The following is a 22,162-nucleotide window of genomic DNA, read 5'->3' as shown; positions in this document are numbered from 1 at the left end:
AAAGGAAGTAGCTGCTGAGGGACTATGTTCTCTTGGAGAAAACTTACCTAGTATGTCCCCTGATACTGCTCAGGACATTGAGGAAGAAGGGTCTGAGGAAGAAGATGACATGTTGGTCAATCTTGTGAAAACAAGTGTAGCTAATAGACTGAGAAAAAGGAAGAGTATGGCTGAGATAAGGACTGGTAGGAAAGAGAAAAGGGTTGCTGGTATAGGTCCCTCCAAGACTTGGAGTAAAGTGGAGGTCAGGAAGATGAAGGAAAGTGAGAGTTCTGAATCTGATGAGGATGTCGAATATGATTGTAGCACCTCAAATTTGCACCTCCCATTTTGTACATTCATTTTCATGTTTAGGTCATTAACATTACATTGTCCACTGCATAGCATTGCATTGTCCATTGCCCAAGTGCAAGTTCAACAGTCAAGACTGGTCAGGAGATCCAGTTGAGCAAGCAAGCAAGTGCAATTTATATTGAAGCAAAGACCTAGGGTTGGTTCATTGAGTTCATATGACCTAGGGATAATTTTGAAGTGGTTTGGCCAAAGGTTGAATGTTCAGAAGTCATCAGTCAAGATGCAATTCATCTGAAACCCTAGAAAGTCAACCAAAGTCAACTGTGCATGAAATCATGGATTTGAAGGTGGGAGATGGTTAGAGAGGCCTCATTCATGTCCATACAAGTCTCATTTGACATGTCAAAGATCAACATTGAAGAATTTGAGGTCAGATGAAAAGTTTCCAAAAATAGTAAGTGACTTGTAATTTCAAACTGCCAAAAATGGAAAGGTCTTCTCCTCAAGATTACATGTCCAAGAATGCTTCAAATGAAATTTTGTCCAGCGTGAAAGTTGAAGATCTTGCTCTCACCTTTCCAAAAAGTCCAAGAACATGAATTTCCCATGTGTGGTTGAAAAGTTATGGATCAATCCTTGTCAAGCATATTTGAAGTTCAAAAGGGGATAACTTTCACACCAAAAGGCCAAATGGAGTGGGATTTTTTGTGACATTCTTGTTTTAACATGAGCTATCCAAATCATGCATCACATTTCATCAATTCCCATTACAAAAATATTGGATTTTTCACTTGAATTGAATTTGAAATTCAGAGGGAAAAGTCCAATTTGAAAAATAAGCATTGTCCATGCATTCTAACATTGGCATTTGGCTAAAATTGATATTTCAAGGTGAATTAACTCATAAACCGTGTACTGTAGCAATCATTCCATGCACATGAGGTAATTTGGCTAATTTGCTCTTACACTTGCATTTCACTAATTACCATTGCATTTGGCTAATTAAGATTAAGAACTTCATTAGTGCATCATATATAAGGATAATCAAAACAGAATTTGTGCTTAACATTCCATTTGGTTCAGATCTAGATCTACTTGCAATTTTCACCATTTTTGCTCTCTCACATTTTTCTGCGAATTTCTCCCAAAACCTTGCATTGTTCTTCATTGATTCATCATCCACAAGTGTTATTGGACCTTCTGCAAGCAAGAGTTCATCATTTTCGAGCTGAATCAAGAACTGTTAAAGCTAGCATCATCCATGGCAGCTGTAGATTTGAGCAAGATCAAGCAAGACTGAGCATCCAACATTCATCCAAATCATCATACTAGCATTGAAGATCATCTGTTTTTGCTTCTCAAGGCTTGAAAGTCACGAATTCAGTTCTGCAATCTCTTGAAGGTAAGATTTCGAACTTCAGAATTCATGCAATTATGATATGCATTTTGTAGATCTCTGATCCATGAGCATGCTGAGCTTTGTAGTTTTAAATTTCATCAAGAATTAAGAAAGTTATTGTGATTTTAAATTTGATGTGCAAAACTTATTCTGCTTGATCCGTCCATGTGAGTAAGAATTAGGATAAATGGAGTTTAGATTGATGATGTGCATTAGAAGACGAGTGTAATGATGTATCGTTTGTGAATTTTGGTGATAATTTATTCTTGAGCTGGAAATTCGTGAAGAACAGGATGAACTTCTTAGGGTTTTGTAATTCTAGGCCTTGTTTGATCTTGTTTGCGCGTTCGTGCATGTAATTTGGTGTTTATGGCTTTGCATCGGCTGCATGGGATCCTACGTGCCAAAATGATTGACTCTGCTTTCTTCCCCGCGCCACCTCATGTTAATGAAACGGAGCGTTTCATTAAGTGAGCGCCACAATTTGAATTGCTCACCGGTTCGATCTTGCTCCATGACACTTTCACATTTTGCCTTTTGCATTTTCTCCATTTAGGCTATACATGTTCATGCTACTTGTTCATGCATTTTTAATGTTTTCTCTCCATTCCAAAAATCATAACTCCAAAAATACTTATCCAATTTACCTGAGATTTTTTGCACAATGATCTTCATGATGTCTTCTTTTTTTTGGATATTTTTCCAGGATTTGTGCACGGTTGAAAATATTTTTGGCCTAGGGTTTATGTTTGCATGTCATAGCTTGTACCTTGCTTGCCATTCCTTTTGTGAAATGATGATGGTTGATCCAATGAAGCTGAAAATTTACATGCTTAATCTAGACACTTTGATTGATCTTTTGGCTTTGAGTTTGTATTTTTAGCATGCTTGGTTGTTGAGATATGAGCTGATCATTGGAGGTGTGACAATGTGTGTCACACCATTTCTTGTCCAATTTGCTGATTTTATTTACCCTGCCAAATAAATGTCAAATAATCTGAATTTTTGCATGTTGACTCTTCTGGATGTTAAGTTTGATCATGAATTCTTGTGGATTTTGTGGATTCATTTCCAATTTTTTTGAGATTTTCTTTGTTGATTGGTCATGTTTGGACTTTTGATGAGTGTTGAACTTAGTTGATTTTTGAAATTCTTGATGTTTATTGGATGAGCTTGAAATTTTTCACATTGATTCTAGACTCTTTGAAGTTAATTGTGGCTTTGATTTGAGTCATTTATCATGTGTGGATTTTGTTTTATGCTTGTGTGAAGTTGATGCATGAATTTGTGCTTCCTTTGAGCTTGTTTTGACTTACCTTGCCTTATGGATTTTATTTGACATGCTTCCACTTATCCAAATGACTTGATTTTTGGTATGATGATCATGTGATGAGTTCTGTTAGCCATGATTTTTCTTGAGATTTATTGAGCCATGTTTGAGTTGATGTGGATTGGTTCATTCTGTTTGGTTCTATGAGCTTTCAATTTGCATGCTTTGCACTCTTTGCCTTATGAAATGAAATTGGTTGATGATATGTATATGAGACCACTTGGACATTGTTCTTATTTGATTAAGCTTGATTCATGCCAATTTTCATGTTCTGTTTTGGTTTATTGCTCCCTCTTTGACCCTAGGCCTTGTCCTAGTGGTTAGCCTCTCACATTTGAGCTTTGTTTCAGGTTAAAAAGCACAATTGCCATGCTTGATGAGGTTCACTCATTTGGAGTTGATCCATTGCTTGTTGATGACTAATCTTGAGTTTATTTTGTAGGCTTTGAGACTTAAGCCTAGGTCTTGTGGCTTGCATCTTTGTGCATTGATGCTTGTTTGTCTGTTTATGTATAGTTGTCTGTTGACTTGTAACTGTCTGTTTGACTTTTGTTTGAGTTGTGTACTAACTGAGTTAGATTGATTTCAGGTACCTTAGTTGCTATAGTTCCTTTGTGAACTTGTTTTTGCTTTGCTTGATAGCTTGAGCATTGAGGTATAATGTCTCTAACTTCATGTAGTCTGGAAGACCTGGCCTGTTATTTGGTCAGGCACCTGTCTGAAGTCCTCCTTAAGAGGCAATGCTTGTGATTGTTTATCTTTGTCCCCAAGCAGGAAAAGACCTTTGATAAGGCAATTGGCAGATACAAGAGATGTGCAATCCATCTCCTGCTATTCAGTTGAGTCATCCCTTTGCTCACACAACTGGTGTTGATGCATTATGGATATTAACCCAAGATCCTTGTACAGTTGTGTCAGTCATATGTGTAGAAGGGTTCCCACTTTCTGAACCCACACATTCTTTTTGTCTGAAGCTCTCCCAGGCCAGGGATAAGAGCTGTGAGGCACACCCCTCACTCCCCATTTCATCTGCTTCACCCTAACTCTCAATGTTAGGGTTAAGAGCTAACATCACCCCGATACAGTTGGCTTGTGTTTCACAGCCTAACCCTTGTGTGAGCCCACTTTGTTTGTATATAGTGTGTGCTATTTGTGAGTGTTTGCTTTTTCCTGTGCTGTATAGGATAGCTTGCTCCCTGTGCAAGTTAGATAGCAACCTTAACTTAGGGATGATTTGCATGATAACATCTAGGCTCGAGTCGTAGTCTCCCTAGTTGTGTCTCCCTTTGTTATCTGGTTAGGCTAGTCCTTTGTCCCTACGTAGGGGAACTATGTTGCCCTGATCCTCATACCAGATCAGGTACGTAGGCAGGAGATGAGTTGATCTCTCCGGGCGCCCTTTTTGCTTTTGTCCCCTTCGTGTGAGTTGGAGTCTGATGTAAGTCCAGCGATTGGCAGTCGGTTTCCTTTGTGTCTGTTTGTTGTGTGCTTGGAGTCCAATGTAAGTCCAGCGATTGGCATTTGGTTTCCAGTGTGCGTGTGTTTGGTTCGGAGTCTGATGTAAGCCCAGCGATTGGCATTCGGTTTCCAGGTTTGCCTGTTTTGTGTGGAGTTTGACGTAAGTCCAGCGATTGGCAGTCGATTTCCTGTGTTGTTTTGTTTGGCGTGCGTGAGCCGAGCTACGAGTGCTCTGATTCTTCTTTAGTCCGAGAAGATACGTATGCATAGGATGCGACATCCTAGCGAGCACGTTTTCCCTGTCCCGAACTACGTCGACTCTGATGTCTGTGCCTGACAGACTACGTAGGCCCAGGATGCGATATCCTGCCGAGTTAGTTTCTTTTGTTTTCCCGTGTCTCTTTCAGCCAGTGTTTGTGTTTGTGAGAAGTTTTTAGCAACCTTTATCCTTCCTTTTGTGCGTGGATCCCGTCGAGTACGACGGATGCGTAGGGGTGCTAATACCTTCCCTTCGCATAACCGACTCCCGATCCCATCTCTCTTTGGTCGCGAGACCATGTCTTTTCCAGGTTTACTTCGAGCGTTTCCTTTCCCTCTTTTGGGATAAATAACGCACGGTGGCGGCTCTGTTGTTTCGTTTTCCCGCCGGTTTTTCGCGTAATGCGACAATGATGTCTCAGACATTCCCCCTGTTAAAAGGAAGCCTGTAAAGAAGTCTCCAAACAAAGTGGTTGCTATTCATCTTGACAATATCTCGTTTCACGTGGAAGGTGGTGCTGCCAAATGGAAGTTTGTGACTCAAAGAAGGGTACCAGTTGAAAGAGAATTGGGAAAAGAAGCAAGTGAAGTAAAGGAAGTCATGGAGTTAATTAAGACAGTTGGTCTTATGAAAACTGTGACTGCTCTGCCTCAGTGCTATGAGGGGTTGGTCAAAGAATTCATTGTGAACATCCCTGAGGAGATATATGAAAGAAGCAGCAGGGAGGGCTGCAAAGTTTTTGTAAGGGGTAAGTGTGTGAAAATTTCACCTACTATCATCAACAAGTTCCTAGGGAGAGGAACTGATGGAGGAGTAGATCTAGAGACCACAGACAATGAGGTCTGTAGAATTATTACAACTGGCCAAGTTAAGGAATGGCCTAGTAGGAAACACCTATCAGCTAGTAAGCTCACTATGAAATATGCCATTCTGCATAAGATTGGTTCAACAAATTGGGTACCTACTAATCATGTCTCTACCATCTCCATTGCCCTGGGAAGGATCATTCATGCAATTGGAACCAACATAAACTATGATTTTGGGAAATTCATATTTGATCAAACCATCAGACATGCTTCTACAAATGCTGTGAAGTTACCTATTGCATTCCCTTCCCTTATGTGTGGCATTATCCTTAGCCAACAACCAGGCATACTCAATACTAATGACATGCCAAGTAGGAGAAAAACCCCTCTATCAATTCATTATAAGCTGTTTGAGGGAAGTCATATAAATGATGTTGTTATGACATCAGTCAGAAGAGAGCCTACATCTCAAGGAAGCCTAATTGATCAATTGAAAGATACCTGCAAGGAATTGGAAAAGGGTATGAAGGTGGCAAAGGCAAGAAAAGAAGCTTTGGAAGCTCTTATTTGTAATCTGGAAAAAGAAGAGTTAGAGAAGGATGGTAAGGACTCAGATGGAAAAGCACAATCCAGTGGCTGCTCTGGAAGCTCTGAGTGTTCAGAAGATGAAGATGAAGGTGAAGGTGATACTTCCTCTTGTGATTAATGGTTCCTGCCTGAATTGAAGACTGGGAGGTGTGGTGGAAGTTGGGCTGCTGTTTGGAAGGTTGTTGTCTTGATTGGTTTTTGTTTTTGTTTTTGTATTTTGTGGCAGTCCTCTTGATGCCTATTATGTAATATTTGGGGCTCTTAATGAGTTCCTTGGATTTGTCATTATTCCAACTATCACAGCTGTGTTTAATGATGGTGTGTACTTCCTGACTTTTTGTTTTAACATGCTTAATGTTATAACATCTGTTCTAACATTCTCTGCTAGGCTAATAGACATTTATTTTGTCTAATTGGTCACCTTTGGTCAATTTTGACTAAAAAGGGGGAGAAGTGCTTTATATGGAAGCTGATCTGTGGAAGTTGTATGTGGCTGGACAGAAGGACAACTATTATTGAAAGAAGTGCACAGGTGCTACAATAGTATGTTGTTCTGATGTCAAACAGGATGTCTGATATGGCGCACAGGTGTTGATGTTGAAGCAGATGTCAGGATGACATTCTGGCTGGTACAGGTGCTGGAGTTACAGTAGCTGTTATGTTTGTTGTATGCAAAGTTTTAGGGGGAGAAGAAGTACCCTGGTGCATTATGCATTTGTGTGTCTTACTAGTTGCATCCATAACTAGTAATTCTGATTGTTGCACAGATTTAGGGGGAGGAGAAGTACCCTTGTGCATGTGTGTATTACTAGTAGCCAGAGCTAGTAATTGTTTTGCTTCTGCTGCTGATTAAACTATTGTTATGTTGTTTAACTGCTGATAGTTTGTCTTGTGAACAAAAAGGACAGATATATGTTTTAGCCAAAATTTGCCAAAGGGGGAGTTTGTTGATTCTAAGTGTTGGCAGCAATTTTGGTAAAACAAAGAGTGTTCACAAGATGTCATGTATCCTATGTACCTGCTGGAGTTAAAGAACATGTGCAAGCAGGATTGTTTCAGAATGCCACATACAATGACAAGGCTTCTGATATTGGTTGTACCTGCTGGAGCTTATATGGAAGACATGTTCATGCAGGATTGTTTCAGATGACATACACAATGTCATGGTATCTGATATGGTTGTACCTGCTTTAAAAGGAAATTGGATTATGCAGGATTTTTCCAAGATGTCAGACCCGATGTCATGACATCCTGTACACAAAACATTCAGTATGAATGTCTGGTGTTTTGTGATTGCACAATTAATGGAAATCTTTGGATGATTGAAGATATGGCTAGCTGGCGCATTCAATCATGGATTACAACAAGTTTTGCTTATTTTCCAAGGAGATCTATACAGCTGTTATAAAAAGATTTGATTGGAAAATAGATTTAGGGTTTTCAAGATGTCCAAGCCCAGCTGAATGCTTCTATAAAAAGGGACTTAGAAAACCTGTTTGTACACACAACCAAGACTGAGCGAAATAGAGAGAGAGCTAGGGTTTGTGTCTGTTTAGTCGTAAGACTTGTAGGTCATTCAAGTCATCCATTGATGATTGAATTGGACTGATTTGTGGTTGTAATTTGTCACTCTAAATCTGTTAAGCAAGAGTGTGTGACTACTTGATCAAAGCTGTGAAGCAAGATCAAGTGTGTGTCTTCTTGATCAAAGCTGTGAAGCAAGATCAAGAGTGTGTCTTCTTGATTGAAACTGTGAAGTAAAATCAAGAGTTTGTAATTGAAAAGCATTTTCTTTTCACAAGGGATTGTTGTTTAAGATCACTGGTGTGTGATTGTAAGGGAAGTGAGTGGGTTCTCATATCTAAGAGTGCTTAGGTAGAAGTTGCACGGGTAGAGATTAGGTGAGAAAGACTGTAACTTGTTGAAGTGTACGGATAGTCTTTGAACTAATTCTATTTTAGTGAATTTCCTTCCTGGCTTGGTAGCCCCCAGACGTAGGTGAGTTGCACCGAACTGGGTTAACAATTGCTTGTGTTACTCGCTTTACCATTCTGTTTATTTTATCCATTGTGTGTTAGCAGATATCAGTGTCGTAACATTACCTTCGACATCTTATATCTGATACCAGAATTTCAATAATTCCTACTTTCCCCTACTGATCCTATCCTTGATATGTTCACTTTGATCGGTGATGGATTTTCTCTCCTTTTTGGTCTTCTACCCAGTAATCGGTAGTTGTAATTTTTATTTCTCCCCGGCAGTTTATCCCTGATATGTTTACCCTAACCGGTAACGGATATTCTTCCTCATTCCCCAAGTGTTCTATCCTTGATATGTTCATCCTAACCGATGACGGATATTCTTCCTTTGAGTTTATCCTTGATATGTTCACTTTAACCAGTGACGGATACTCTCTCTATGGTTTTCTGCCCAGCAACCGGTAGTTTTAAATCCTATTTGATTTCTCTCCCTAGCAGGTTATTTTACCCAGTTGACCGGTAATGAATACACCTCTTTTTCCCAATGAGTCATCCTTGATATGTTTACCCTAACCGATAACGAATGTCCCTCTGATAGAGTATATTATCTTCCTATCCAGTAACCAGTGATAGATAATATATCTCTTTTACTCCTGTGTTGAAGTTCATTCTTCCCCAGTTGAGTTTGAGTGCGTATTTATTCAATGAAATCGCCATCCCCTGTTTGATTTGAATATTTCAGTTTTGTTTTGATTTATTCCTATCCTCTGTAGACTTTCCCTTATCCCCAGACCGAGTCCTTCCATTGATTTATTTTCGAAGAAAACCCCATGTGTCTCCAGCAGTTTTCAAGTCGTAGCATGGCCTACGCATAGCTTTTTATCCCCCCAGAGTCTCTGTCTCCTCAGGGAGTTTTCCTTATGGAATCCGTTATGCTCCTGTGGACTTTCGGTCTCTCTGGATTCTTTCTCTTTGTGGCAATATATTCCTCACAAAGATTATTTTTACATACATATCATATGCATCATGAGGTCTCTTAGGGACTAAAAACTATTTCTAGATGTTGTTATTTAAGTCCATTCTACTAAGTTGATACGAAGATTTTAACCTTCGCATCCTCAGCTAGAATGTCCTTAAATAGGGGCAGCTGTAAGACCCCAATTTTGACCCTAAGATCCCTCATGTTATCTCATCATATGCATTGGATTTGGGATCACACCTTAGCATTCTCATTACCTTCTCATTCATTGGGTTTGCATTGGGAGAGATCATCAAGCACATTTGATTGTATCATACTTTGTTTTTCTTTATTTGCTAACCAAAATACCAAAAATATCTTTATATATAGCTTTGTTTCTTTTGTAGGTAGTGTGTGCATCCATAAATGCCTCATCAAGCTCACAATTAGGGTTTGAGACCCTCAGTGCAAGGAGATAAATCAAGGAATGGTTCACATTGGTTCTAGACATCATATATGGGTCCCCATGACCTTCACTTTTCTTTTTGATCAAGAAATCATCAAGAGTTTGAAGCTTGTTTTCCTTGGAAGCCCTAATTCATCTGGGTATCTTCTGTGACTTCCTCAACAATTTTCTTCAACAATTGATCAAATATTTCAAGGGATACTTCATATCACATCATCTTATGAATATATGATTTTCCACGAGTCCAAAAGGTCAAGAAAATTTCAAGTTTGCAAGATGGCTCAAGGTGGTTGACCAGAGAAAGTCAACTATTCAAAACTTGGGTTCCCTAGACCCTATATCCTACAATTTTTGTCATATGAAAATGATTCAAAGATAAATATTATTCCTTATGACATTAAAGACAACTTTCATGTTGAGGTCAAAGAGCTAGATTTGCTTGGAAAGTCATTTTTTATGGTGAAAGATTATAGGTCATTTTGTCTGTGCCCTAGTTAGGAGGTCAACTTTTAAGGACCATAACTTCCTAAATATTTATGAGATGAAAGCCATCCAAGTTTCATGATCAATTTCAATATGTTCTCTCCAACTTTTATTCTTTTAGAAACTTCAAATTCAACTTGCAAGGGCCTGTGCCAAGAGGAAAGATTATAGGTCATTTTGGGCCATTACCATTGAACAACCTCAACTTTTAAAATGCATAACTCCTTCATGACAAATCCAAATGAGATCAAATTTGTGACCCAATTTAAGAGGATTGAAGTGGATACATCTTTTATGAAGGAATGGTTTCCATTTAAAGCTCATTGCAAAAGTTATTCAAGGTAGAAGAAGTGAACATTTGACTTGGGACTTAGAAAATTTTCAATTATGTTTGATTTGCGAAACTTCCACCTCAAAATTCATCATGATCCAAACTTCAAATGGAAAAGTGTCCAACATAAAAGTTGTTACCCTTGATCTCACCTTTCCATAAAGTCCAATATCACTTCATTTGGACAAGGTTTGAATGAGTTACGCATGGTTACTCTTCATGGTTCCATTTGGATGAATCTCATGACCACTTCTCAATTTCAAATGCATGGCTTCATGTTACACTTTCAACATCCCTCATGATCATCTTTGGACCTTTTGACATCATTTCATGGGCCTATCACACCCCCATGCAAGCATCCACATGAGAATTGCTATTTTTGGCATTTGAATGGAAGTGTGTGAAAGTAAATTGCCAAGCCTATAAATGCATTGCCTCATGCTCAGAATTAGACACACCTTGCCCAAGCATTGCTCCTGCAACCTTCCCATCACCATTAGAGGATAAACTTGAAGGTTTTCAATTGAAAATTGAGTTTCAATTTTACTTCTGTTTTGAAGTTGAAACTCCAAGAATCCAAGCCATTTGAGCTCTCAATTCACCTCTTGTAATCAAGTGGAAGCAAGCCCAAGCAAATTGAGATCCAGATCGAGCTTCATCACTGCAAATAGAAGGTGAAGTTTTCCAAACTTTCTCTCTTCGATTCTCTCTCATTTCTTCACCATTCTCTTTGATTTTTGGTTGGCTGAAGTCCTACCAATGTAGGCAACAAGATTGAGTTGCTTTGAGGACAAATCGAAGCAACTCAGATAATGAACCTCAAATTTCAAATCCATGTATCTTTCAATATACTTGGAATTGGAAGAAATGGAGATCAGATTCGTGCTCCTGAGCATTTTTCCTTCAAAAACATGTACTCTCTGTTCATTTTTCATTTGGTTGATGGTGGACCAGTCCGGTGAGATCCACCAAAGAAGATGATCGGAGCTAGGGCTCCGGTGGTGTGTTGGCATGACCTGAACAATCTGATCTCACATCCACGTTTTAATCTTGGCCCTTGTTTTGTTTGCCTCATGTTACTACGCGTTTGACTCAGGTGTTTGGTGCACTCTAGCGCGTGGCCATCAGATCTGCCACCTCAATTAATGAGGGAGATCTGATGGCCCTTGTTTTTTTGAATTTCTTTTTATTTTCTGATTTTTCATTTAATCCCTTTATTTTGTTTAATTCATATTAATTTCATTTTTAATCCAAAAAATATGTGACTTTCACCAAAAAAATTTAAATATTTTTCTCTTCCATATTCTGAATTAAAATTATTTTTTGGATTAACTTTGGTATTTTTCATGAATTAAATGTTTTTGTGCATATTTCTAATTGTTTAAAAATACTTTTGACTTTTTAAAAATTATGAAATTTGTCCTTTGACCTTGTTTGACCTAGGATAAATCCCTTGGCCATTTATTTGATGTGTTTCAAGGGATTTTAGATTTTGACCAAATTAAAATGCATTTTAATTCATTTTTAAATTGATCTTTAATTGATTAAATGTTTAAAAATATTGTTGAGCCACTTTTATGGTGTTGCGATGTTTTACTTTCTATTTGGGCATTGGTTAAGATTGATTTGACTTTTGTTGGATCAAAACCATTGGATTTAGGGGATTGATGAATAACATATTTCATCTCCCAAAATGGATGAATGATTTTGATTTGATGAAATTCCTCCCATGATCAATTTGTGTTTCTATCTTCCCCTCCCTCTTCATCTTCATCCCTATTCTTTCTCATTCCCTCATTTGACCAATGAAATCTCTAATGTTTAAAGGCTAATTTATTCATCAATAACCTTGTGTCAGATGAATCAATACGAGTATGACTGAGATAGGTCCCTGCCTTTTGACTTTTCTTTTAGTGTGTGATATGTTTTAGGAGTTTGGTTCTTTGTACCAAATCTCTAACATGCATTAACACCTATATTTTTATTGCCCGATCTCAGATAGTTGTGACTTCTACATAAGTCCAATTACGATTTCTTAACATGGAGCTAAATTTGACCCTCAAGGCATAGCATTTTAGTAAGTGAGATTGTAAGTCTCCCATTCTTCATGGCATCGTTTTAAGACTTGACCTTTTTTCCTTTTATGGGAGCTAATGGCATACTTGTTGAATTATCCAAGTTGGAGCCCTTCTCATGGAAGATGTCTTGGTTCAAGGATTCATACTTATGAATGAATGTTTGAGTGTTCTCCAAAGAATGACTTAATCAATTAAAAATCATCAATAACTTTTGACTAACATTTAACTAACTTTTGTTAATATTGCTTTACTTTCAAGTCATTTACTATTATGCAATTTAAATTTCAGTCATTAATCATTCATTACCATTTACATTTCATATAACTTGTTTATGTTTATGTCATTTTCACTTTGCTCATTTGAGTCATATCTTGTGATTGTTTGTGTGGTTTGATTTTTTTTTGTGGTCTTAGGACCTTAAAATACCTAATAACAACAAAAACCCTAAAAAAACATTTGGTGGACTGTTGAACTTGATCTGAACTTTAGGACTTATGTCTAGGTAACATTCCCTGTGCTAAAAGGACTTGGTCAATGCCAACATCTTGAGACTGAGCTACTTTGAACTATGCCTTCATCTGATACAAGACTTGAGAATTTCTTGGAAGCGTCTGCTACTCTATCTTTGTGCTTAATTGTTATTTTGATCTTGTGTCTGATGTTTTGTTCTAAGTTGATCAAGGAATATTTCATCTGATACATGGGAAGACAAGGAAGACTGTTAACTATTGAAGTGCTTGCTTGGACGTGGTCATCTTTATTTGATGCATTGATCTTTATGATGTCTGCATATTGCTCAATTGCTTATTGATTATTGCTTGATTAAAGTCCAAAGGAAAATGAGTTTCTATATGAAATTATTGTCTGTTGGATTGCATCCCATTTGGTCAGATCTTTTCAACTCTTAACTTTTAAATTTCTACTTAGGATAGCCTCTTCATCTCCTCCCACTTCTTAAATTTCAAAATCCGTTCCCCTTTTATTTCAAAAACTTCTTTGCTTGTGATTTCAAACTTAGACTTTGTTTCAATAATTAGAAACTTTGGTCTTATGTCATTGAATTTTCAAACTCTTTCTTAAATCAAATTTGTAAATAAACTTAATCATATTGACTTAAAATTTCAAAAGACAAAAATAACTAATAACCTCATTCAAATTTTTGGTCCTTTGTGCCTTTTCTTATTAAACTTTTGTTAAAAACAATTCATCAACTTATTTGAAATTTTTACCACGAACTACGAGGTTTTGATCCATCATTTTTATATTGGTACATAGGCACAAGACCAAACACACAAATATAATGAATGAATTCTTTTCTCATCCCCACACTCTATTTTATCAAACATCTTTTATACCAAAAACACATGCACACATAAAAAAGGACTCAATAGGAGTACCTATGACACTTTAAGTGCTAACATCTTCCCTTTGTGTAATCTCCCTTGATATTAAATGACATTCTAATATGAATTGTGTTATATTAATAAAGCTTAATTTATAAATGCTCAATTAATCAATTATTTAAATTATCCATATTCATATTTAAATCCGATTATTAAAAATTGATTAATTATTAATATTATTTTAATCAAATCTATATTTTAGATATATTATTTATATGATTTTAACCGAATTTATATTTTGTACATTCATATCCAAAATAAAAATCATATTAATCTTTTTTTATATAAAAAATTAAGAAAAAAAATTCTTTTGAAAATAAAAAAATAATTAATTAATTAATTTTGAAAAAAACGATAAATAAAAAAAACTGAAAAAAATAATAATTTTTTAAAAAAATAATAATTTTTTAAAAAAATATTTAAAAATCATTTTTTTCAAAAAAAAGTTATTTTTTTATAAACAAAAAAATTATTTTAAATTTTAAAAAATCAAAATTAATTATCTTAAATAAAAAAAAAATCTTAAAAAATATGATTTAAATTTTTTTTAAATCAAAATTAATTATAAATTTGATTATGAATATTACTGATTAATAATCATTTTACAAAAACAAAATGAATCCGAAACTAACTTTAATAATCGATTATAACATGTGATTATGGATTAAATTAACCATCCATGAGGATACATGAGCATCCCTAAACTTAGGATACATGTGCATTTACACGTGCACAGTTTGTTGTCATGGTATACTAAAAGCATGTTTTGTGCTTTCCAATGCATCCATTACTAGTTCGGATCCGCAAGCATGAATTCTATCAACTACTTCACCAAAAAAAAAATTTACTACCAGATACTAAAACACTTGCTGTTAATTTTAGCCAAAATTTTATGTACATTTAGTAGGTGTGATTAAACAATCAGAGACACCGAGAGTATTAATAAATCAATATCCTGGCCAGCTGTATTTCTGTTATCTTTGTTTAAGACATATTTTATGCACCTTGTAACTTGTAAATGCTCACCCAACATTGCTCAAACTACTACCTCAACATCAAATACATTCTCTTCACCAATTATGTTGAACTTGTTGTAATATGAAAGTTACACACACTAACACAGCACAGAATGAAACTAAAAAAGATGTAAAAGGGTTAACATATATGTAGTGGACAATTTAAATAAACAGTTCTTGTACAATACCATTTAGCGATTCCTCATATTTGGGTGTTCTCTAGCATATGTGCATCAAGATGATTGTGGGTTAAAACCTCCCTTGCACGTGAACTCCTATGTTGAAGTCGCTGGTGCAGTGTCTCAGAAATCTGGTTGAAAAAATCATGGTCCCATCTTTGAATCAATAATGGGTCTTCAGCATAACAGATATATATGGATGTCACTGCACTTTCCACCACAACCATTGCCACTCCAACCTGAAAACTCATATTGCCATGTGAACGGATGCACATATTCAGCAATGGGAATTTGAATGATCTTCGTATAAAACCAAGATATAATGCATACTTATTATGGATATTGTGCTGCCATTAATTAAGTTTTGTTATTAATCGCCTGAGATCCGTTCTGTTCGGGATTGTAATCTCGAATAAAAAAGATAGCTCCATGAGCAAAAGCCCCGGGATTCGGCATTTTTAAACCAGGAAACGTTCGGTTTCCATTTCGGTTGTAGGTGTAACCAGCCCGCAGATATGTATATCAGTATATATGGCACGCTGGGTTTGGCTTCTCTAAAGTAATATATCAAGACTTTCGATAGAGGGGGAAAGTAAGAGTTTTACAAAAATGTTTGTGTTTGCGCGGCATATATATGTATATTAGAGTTTAAATACTATTTACCAACAATAAAATAATATTTTACATACATTAAATCATTATCTCACCATAAAGACATTGTAGAGGTTTTACAAACTAATATAATAAAGTTACATCTATTTAAGATATGATTGTATAAAATCTTTTTACCTTGTCAATGAATTAATATGATAAAGTTGCACCTATGTAAGATATGATTGTATAAAGCATTTTTACCTTGTCAATACTTAGTCATTCTATCTATTATTAAAAATTTTAATCATTGCAATCAATTAATGGCCATAATATCTCACTATTTCATCTAAGTCAAAGCTAGGTTAATATGAGTCAATCTCATGACTGATGAACATGAGATCAATGAAGTCAAGATCGAGTGTTGGGTCTTACGATCTTACGCGCTGCAGTTATCTTTTAGTGCTACGATCTGGAAAAAAACTTTTTCGTGCACTTAGTAGTCAAGATCTCGAATTTTCCATAGTAAGATCGTAAAAAACATAGTGCTGGGCGCCTGGGCCTGTTTTGTTGGGCTTTCTAATCGGGTCGGGTTTTTTAAATGAACCTGGCTTTTTAATTAAGTTCTCCCTCTTAAGTCCTAACCCTAAAACACAAACACAAAATGGTTGCCTCTTTACTCCATACTCTCCCTCCACTTTGGTTGAGTGTTGCGATTTATATGTTATTTTGTTCATGTACTATAATTTTTATGTTTTTGTCCATATGAAATTACCATTTTGCCTTTCGGTAAGATCTTAAGTGTCGTGCTATGATCCTAGTTTTACGATCTTTCACAGACCGTCCGATCCTACTTAAGATCTCGTACTTGACTACCTTGCATGACATGTATTGGAAAAAATAGATAAAAACTGTTATTTTTTATTCGTCGGCCTTAGGCTGGTTTATATAGTGAGGATACAATTACTACAATTGATTTTCTCCTTAATGGAGAATAAAGAAAAATAAAGATAGTATTAAAGGCAATAATAAAATTGGAAATAATATATTTCTCAACATCCCCCTCAAGTTGGTGCATAGATATCTATCATACCCAACTTGTCTATCAAATACTCAAAAGTAGGTCTTGTCAAACTTTTGGTCAGGATATCCGCAGTTTGTTGACTTGAAGTCACGAATGGTAGACATATGATTCCCGCATCTAACTTCTCCTTTATGAAGTGTCGATCAATCTCGATATGCTTGGTTCTATCATGTTGAACTGGATTATGAGATATGCTAATAGCAGCTTTACTGTCAGAGTACAATTTCAATGGAAGTTCAATTTTCATCTTAAGTTCTTCTAGGACTCTAAGGATCGATAATCCTTCACAAATACCTTAAGACATAGCTCTAAACTCGACCTCAGCACTACTCCTTGCTACAACTCCTTGTTTCTTGCTCTTCCATGTCACAAGATTACCCCAAACATAGGTACAATATCCAGAGGTTGATCTTCTATCTGTGACTGAACCTGTCCAATCGGCATCGGTGAAGATAGACACATTTCTTTCACTAGTCTTCTTAAAAAATAATCATTTTCTAGGATTTGCCTTCAAATATCTCAGTATCCTATAGATTGCCTCAAGATGTTCCTCGAAAGGAGAATGCATAAACTGACTCACCACACTAACTGAGAAAGCAATATCAGGTCGGGTGTGTGACAAATAAATCAGTTTCCCAACCAATCTCTGATATCTCCCAGTATCAACAGAAACATTACCTTTTCCCCAAAGTTTAGCATTAGGATCCATAGGGGTATATGCAGGACGACATCCATTAAAATGAAGACAAGTTTTTATTGTGAAATATCTTAGGAAACAAGTGTTTTAAGTAACGAAAATTAGAATGACTTAATCTTAAATGTCATACCATAATATTGTCATCTTTATTATTCAAAACAGAAAAAATACTCAAAACAGGAACTTATTGTTTTTTAATATAGTTGTGATGCATATCCAATGTCAAGGTAGTAGAGTCCTCCACTCTCCTTAGCACTGTCAGTCATCTTCCCCGAATTCAAATCCTAAGAGACACAGTGAGATCGAAAAAAATTAATTTGACAATTTATATCTTGGGCTAATTTACTAACAGACATAAAATTACAAGATAAATTTGGAACATGAAGGACATTTTTAAGAGTTAACATTGGAGACAACACAACTGACTCTTTAACTGCAATGGCTGAAAAAGAGCCATCTGCGATTTTTATTTTTTTAATACCTGCACATGGACTATATGAAGAGAACAAAGTAGATTCACGTGTCATGTGATCGGAGGCACCTGAATCTAGTATTCAAGTATGACTGAGACTGACACTAAGAAATGCAGAATTACCTTTTGTTGCTATAGAGTAAGAAGGGGTTGGAGACTCAAGGAGTTTGTACAGTCTGTCTAGTTGCTCCGTAGTGAGTGGAAACTGAGACGGATGAGGTTGTTGCCCTTGATCAGAATTACTAGCCTGAAATGCACGACCACTTTTCTTCTTTCAATTAGGAGGTTTGCCTTTGAGCTTCCAACAAGTTTCACGTGTATGCCATTCGCGTTTGCAGTGATCACACCAAGGAACTTTGTCTGATCTTCTTCCCTCGTCAAGGTTCCTAGTTCGTACGCCGTTTCCGCGGCCGACGCCCGACTCAGGTTGCGGTTGTTCGCCACGGTTGGATCCAGTGTAGGCCTGTGATGGGGAAGGCCACTTGTTGTTGTTATTCGCCATAGGAGGCTAAACGGGTATGTGAATCGGGTCGGGTAAGAAAGCGGGTCGAACAAAAATATGTTGAGGAAAGCTTTATAGTAACCCCTAACCCAACAAAAATAGGTTGAGGAAAACTTTATGGTAATCCATAACCCAACAAAAATAGGTTGAAGAAATTTTTACAGGAAAGCTTTACGGTAACCCCTAACCCAGTGTTCTTGATACCATATTGGAAAAAATAGGTTATTTTTTATTCCTCGGTCTTAGGCTGGTTTATATAGTGAGGATACAATTATTACAATTGATTTTCTCCTTAATGGAGAATAAAGAAAAATAAAGATAGTATTAAAAACAATAAAAAAATCGGAAATAATATATTTTCCAACAACATGTTATGTTACATAGTTAAGATCACAAGTACAAAAAAAATTGAGGAGGTTGATAACTTACCAATACCATCCCCATGAGCATAGATGTAGATCCAATCATAAAAGCTCGGTCGCTCCATTTGATCCAAGCCCAAACACCAGAACAAGTTCCAGTTATCAGCCCACCCAATATGGTTCCCATTAACAGCACAGCGCCTGAACAATCATACGCCACAAGTGCTTCAACTCCAGTTGATTGAAACAACTCCCACGCATCTCTCGCAGAACGGTTGAAGCTTTTACCATAAACACCAATCTGCAAGGGACATGAGCATAAAACAATGCTACAGTAAATTTTTTACTTCAATTTCCCAGACCATGACATTTTAAAACCTTGTTTGCATTTATAAACAATAATAACAGGTACTTAAATTAAAATGAATGATCAGCAGTATCGCATATTTTTATCTTCATTGCCGAGATGAAATTTCTATGATTATCGTAAATCGAAGTGCTTACTTATACAGACACAATGGGCTACCTGGACATAAGCATACTTGTTAAAGAATCGAACTAGAGTCTCCACAAGATGGAAAAGGAAATCAACACAGCAAAGCAAACACTCATTGCTGCCTATCTTTGACCGGATTCCTCTTATCTGTAACAAATGAAAAATTTGATGAGTGTATGGGAGAGATGAACATGTAAAGGAAATGAACTCCAAATAATTCACACAAAAAAATGACAGTTAATACCTCCCATCGCAGTGTCCTAATAGCAGCTGTGAATAACGAGCCATAACAAATGCTGCCAAAAGATGTTGTCAAAGCATACTGTAAAGATTTCATTATGGAGTTGGTGGGAATTGGTGCAGCCTCGCAACTACCATGGATAGTAACACGAACCAGTGTCCCAGACACTATGACATGTAAAGTATTACAAAGCACGGCACCTGTCCAAAATAAGCTTACAGAGAGGACCTGCATGGATGCATAATAGCAATAAACGTTGAGATAAGCTTACACAATCTGCATCCGTATGTAACCAGCGAGTCCAACAAGAATGGAAAATGAAAGAGCAAAACTTGCCAGCTCACCACAAGAAGCCACCATCGTCCACCGTCACCCATGCTTGAAGCTACAACACCAGCAGCTCCAAATGACCACAAGGCCATCCATAAAAGCACCACAGCCATAAACGCATATGCTACTCTCATAACCTCAGGAAGATTCCATACCATCTTCACAGCCTTTTGCAATACCAACATCGTAAATGAAAGTCTGCAGATAACAGAAAAAGAAAGCCAGACACCAGATATCTACTTAATGACTCGGAGAACTTTATAGAAAGAAAATCAAAGGGAATGAAGAAATTATACTATAATAATAAGAAAAACGACGGCAGATAGCTTCCAAAACATAGAAAATTGCAAAATCTATCTGCCAATAATTGAAAGCATCCATGTTAAGAAAAAAAATTCAGAAAGTAAACATCTGTTTATATGCATTTCGTGGAAGGGAGACATTAAAGTTATTATCATAGACTAGTTTAGTCAGACATTCAAATTTATATCCAAGTACATCATTCCATTTCTTTAGCTAACTTCAACAGCATAAAATGACGTAGGTCCTCACGGTAATGGAATTGCCAAGTATAATTCTCATTATCGAGGCATTATAAAGAATCAACAACTGACATAAAGCTTTTACCGTAGACATGGATTGCAAAATAATTAAATTTGAATTTGCATAAGTTGTCAACAATTGATTTATAGATCAATTTAATAAATCAATGAATGTATTTGGGACTCAGGAAAACATTAGACTTCTTTCAGTAATTGGAACGCATGAAAACATTTAGACTTCTTTCAGCAATTGGAACTCAGGAAAACATTTACACATCCATAAGTTGTTTTCAACTAATTTCATAAGCTCTTCATGGAAGCTTTATGAAAACAATTTATAAGCTACATGAAAACAAATTGAATTTATTTCATTTTTTGTTATAGAAATATCTTAGACATAAACATCAATATAATAAATGTATACGCTACTTAATTAAGCTGTTTATCCAAACAAGACCTTTATAACAAATCTGATGTCAAATATTAACTTTACCAACCCGTAAAATGTGAAAAGGGATAGAGCAAGCAACAACCTCCAAGCAGGCAATCAGCAACAAGAAAACAACACGAAATGTATCCAAAGGAAGGGTAGGTAGTTACCTATCTATGACAGAAATAATATACAAAAACTGCAGAGCTGCTCCAATAGCAAAAGCAACACCCCAGAAAAACTGGTGAGCCCAAAAACACAAAACACTGATGACAGCAAGATAAGTGGTAAGAATGTGGACAGACACCTTCATCATCTGGATAGCACGCGAACCCAACAACAACAACCAACTCCATCCAAGAGCAGTCCCAACACCGCTGGCAACAGCATAGAGTGGCCAGTAATCATCTGTCAAACCAGCCTGATTCTCCATGAAGCGGTATGTGTACTTGTCAATGTCAAGCCGGTTCTCTTTCTTGAATCTGTTAACGCCTAAAATGACAAGGACGAAACCTACACCAATTAATTGGATCAGAAATAGTCCTAACCAGAACACATCGTGGCAACGCCTTCTTTGCTCCATGCTCACCACTTACCTGATGTTAGTTTTCACCTGGATATGAAGTATTCAAATACTGAAAAAGAACACAAATCCATTCGGTACTACCATAATTAAACAAGGGAGAAAGAGTACCTGATCTGATTGTTGGTGGGAATGGAAGAATCTATCATTGTAATAGGGTATGAAAAAACATTGTACTACTTTGTTGGAGTAAGAGAGGGAGTGAAGTTGGTAAAAGAGAAAAAGGAGGAAAGGGTTTTGGAGAATGTTGAGAGTTTAAGCAGGTAGTAGAGATTCCATACTATTATTAGGTGGCGGTGATGATTTGGATACAGAGCTTTGGAATGATGAAAAAGCCACGCGCCATGATTGTAATTTGTAAAGACCCATGCGGTCTCTTGTGAGATGATTAACATGTTAGTGCTATGCCTAGTACTCCTACTAATAGTTGCCGGAAACCAAATCTCACATTTGTCGGGGAATATATAAATGTCTTACCAAACCAATTTCTACTTCAACCTTGTAACATACAAGGATTTATATAATCTTCCTAAATTACAGCTTGGTGTTTTTAAAAATAACACTTCAAAATTTAATATTAATTATTTCGTCGAGGAATCAAAATTGTTCGACCAATGATGAAATAGAACATTGATATGGTGGAGTAAATTTTCAATATAGTGGAGAGAAGACTGACATTTAAGATTAACACCTCAACACCAGAATATAATAAGAGAATGAAAAATGATGTGAGAATGAGAATGAATTTGAATCATACATTTTCATTCACGTGGAATCCCTTACGTATGAGAGTTGGTTTGTGTGT

The 22,162-nt window shown here is 36.4% G+C and overlaps 1 protein-coding gene across 4 annotated transcripts; it reads right to left on the bottom strand.

Moving 5' to 3' along the window:
• Positions 1-14,874: 14,874 nt before the first annotated feature.
• On the bottom strand, positions 14,875-21,782 carry LOC127119061 (uncharacterized). Of its 4 annotated transcripts, XM_051049277.1 has the most exons (8): positions 21,469-21,780; positions 21,371-21,387; positions 20,945-21,287; positions 19,817-20,000; positions 19,476-19,700; positions 19,262-19,378; positions 18,803-19,036; positions 14,875-15,266 (listed from the first exon to the last, which is right to left on the bottom strand). In XM_051049277.1, the coding sequence occupies exons 3-8, from the start codon at positions 21,205-21,207 to the stop codon at positions 15,051-15,053; spliced, it is 1,239 nt and encodes a 412-aa protein (XP_050905234.1). In that variant the 5' UTR covers positions 21,208-21,287; positions 21,371-21,387; positions 21,469-21,780; the 3' UTR covers positions 14,875-15,050. The 4 variants fall into 4 exon arrangements, with proteins under 4 accessions (XP_050905234.1, XP_050905232.1, XP_050905231.1 ...); XM_051049275.1 differs by lacking the exon at positions 21,371-21,387 and having other exon boundaries at positions 20,945-21,370; positions 21,469-21,782; XM_051049274.1 differs by having other exon boundaries at positions 20,945-21,387; positions 21,469-21,781.
• Between the last annotated feature and the right edge of the window lie 380 nt (positions 21,783-22,162).

This window comes from Lathyrus oleraceus, chromosome 2 (genome assembly GCF_024323335.1).
Source record: "Lathyrus oleraceus cultivar Zhongwan6 chromosome 2, CAAS_Psat_ZW6_1.0, whole genome shotgun sequence".
NCBI classification, from domain to species: Eukaryota; Viridiplantae; Streptophyta; class Magnoliopsida; order Fabales; family Fabaceae; genus Lathyrus; species Lathyrus oleraceus.
The sequence above is the reverse complement of the archived record's forward strand: the minus strand, read 5'-3'. Positions and strand labels throughout refer to the sequence as shown.

Bases quoted from the DNA above. Each gene is read 5' to 3' on its own strand.
- LOC127119061 (XM_051049275.1), bottom strand. From the start codon at position 21,357: ATGGAGCAAAGAAGGCGTTGCCACGATGTGTTCTGGTTAGGACTATTT. The intron at 20,001-20,944 runs GTAACTACCTAC...TGTTATCTGCAG, and splicing joins ATTATTTCTGTCATAGATAG to ACTTTCATTTACGATGTTGG. The intron at 19,701-19,816 runs GTGAGCTGGCAA...GCATCCATGCAG, and splicing joins GACGATGGTGGCTTCTTGTG to GTCCTCTCTGTAAGCTTATT.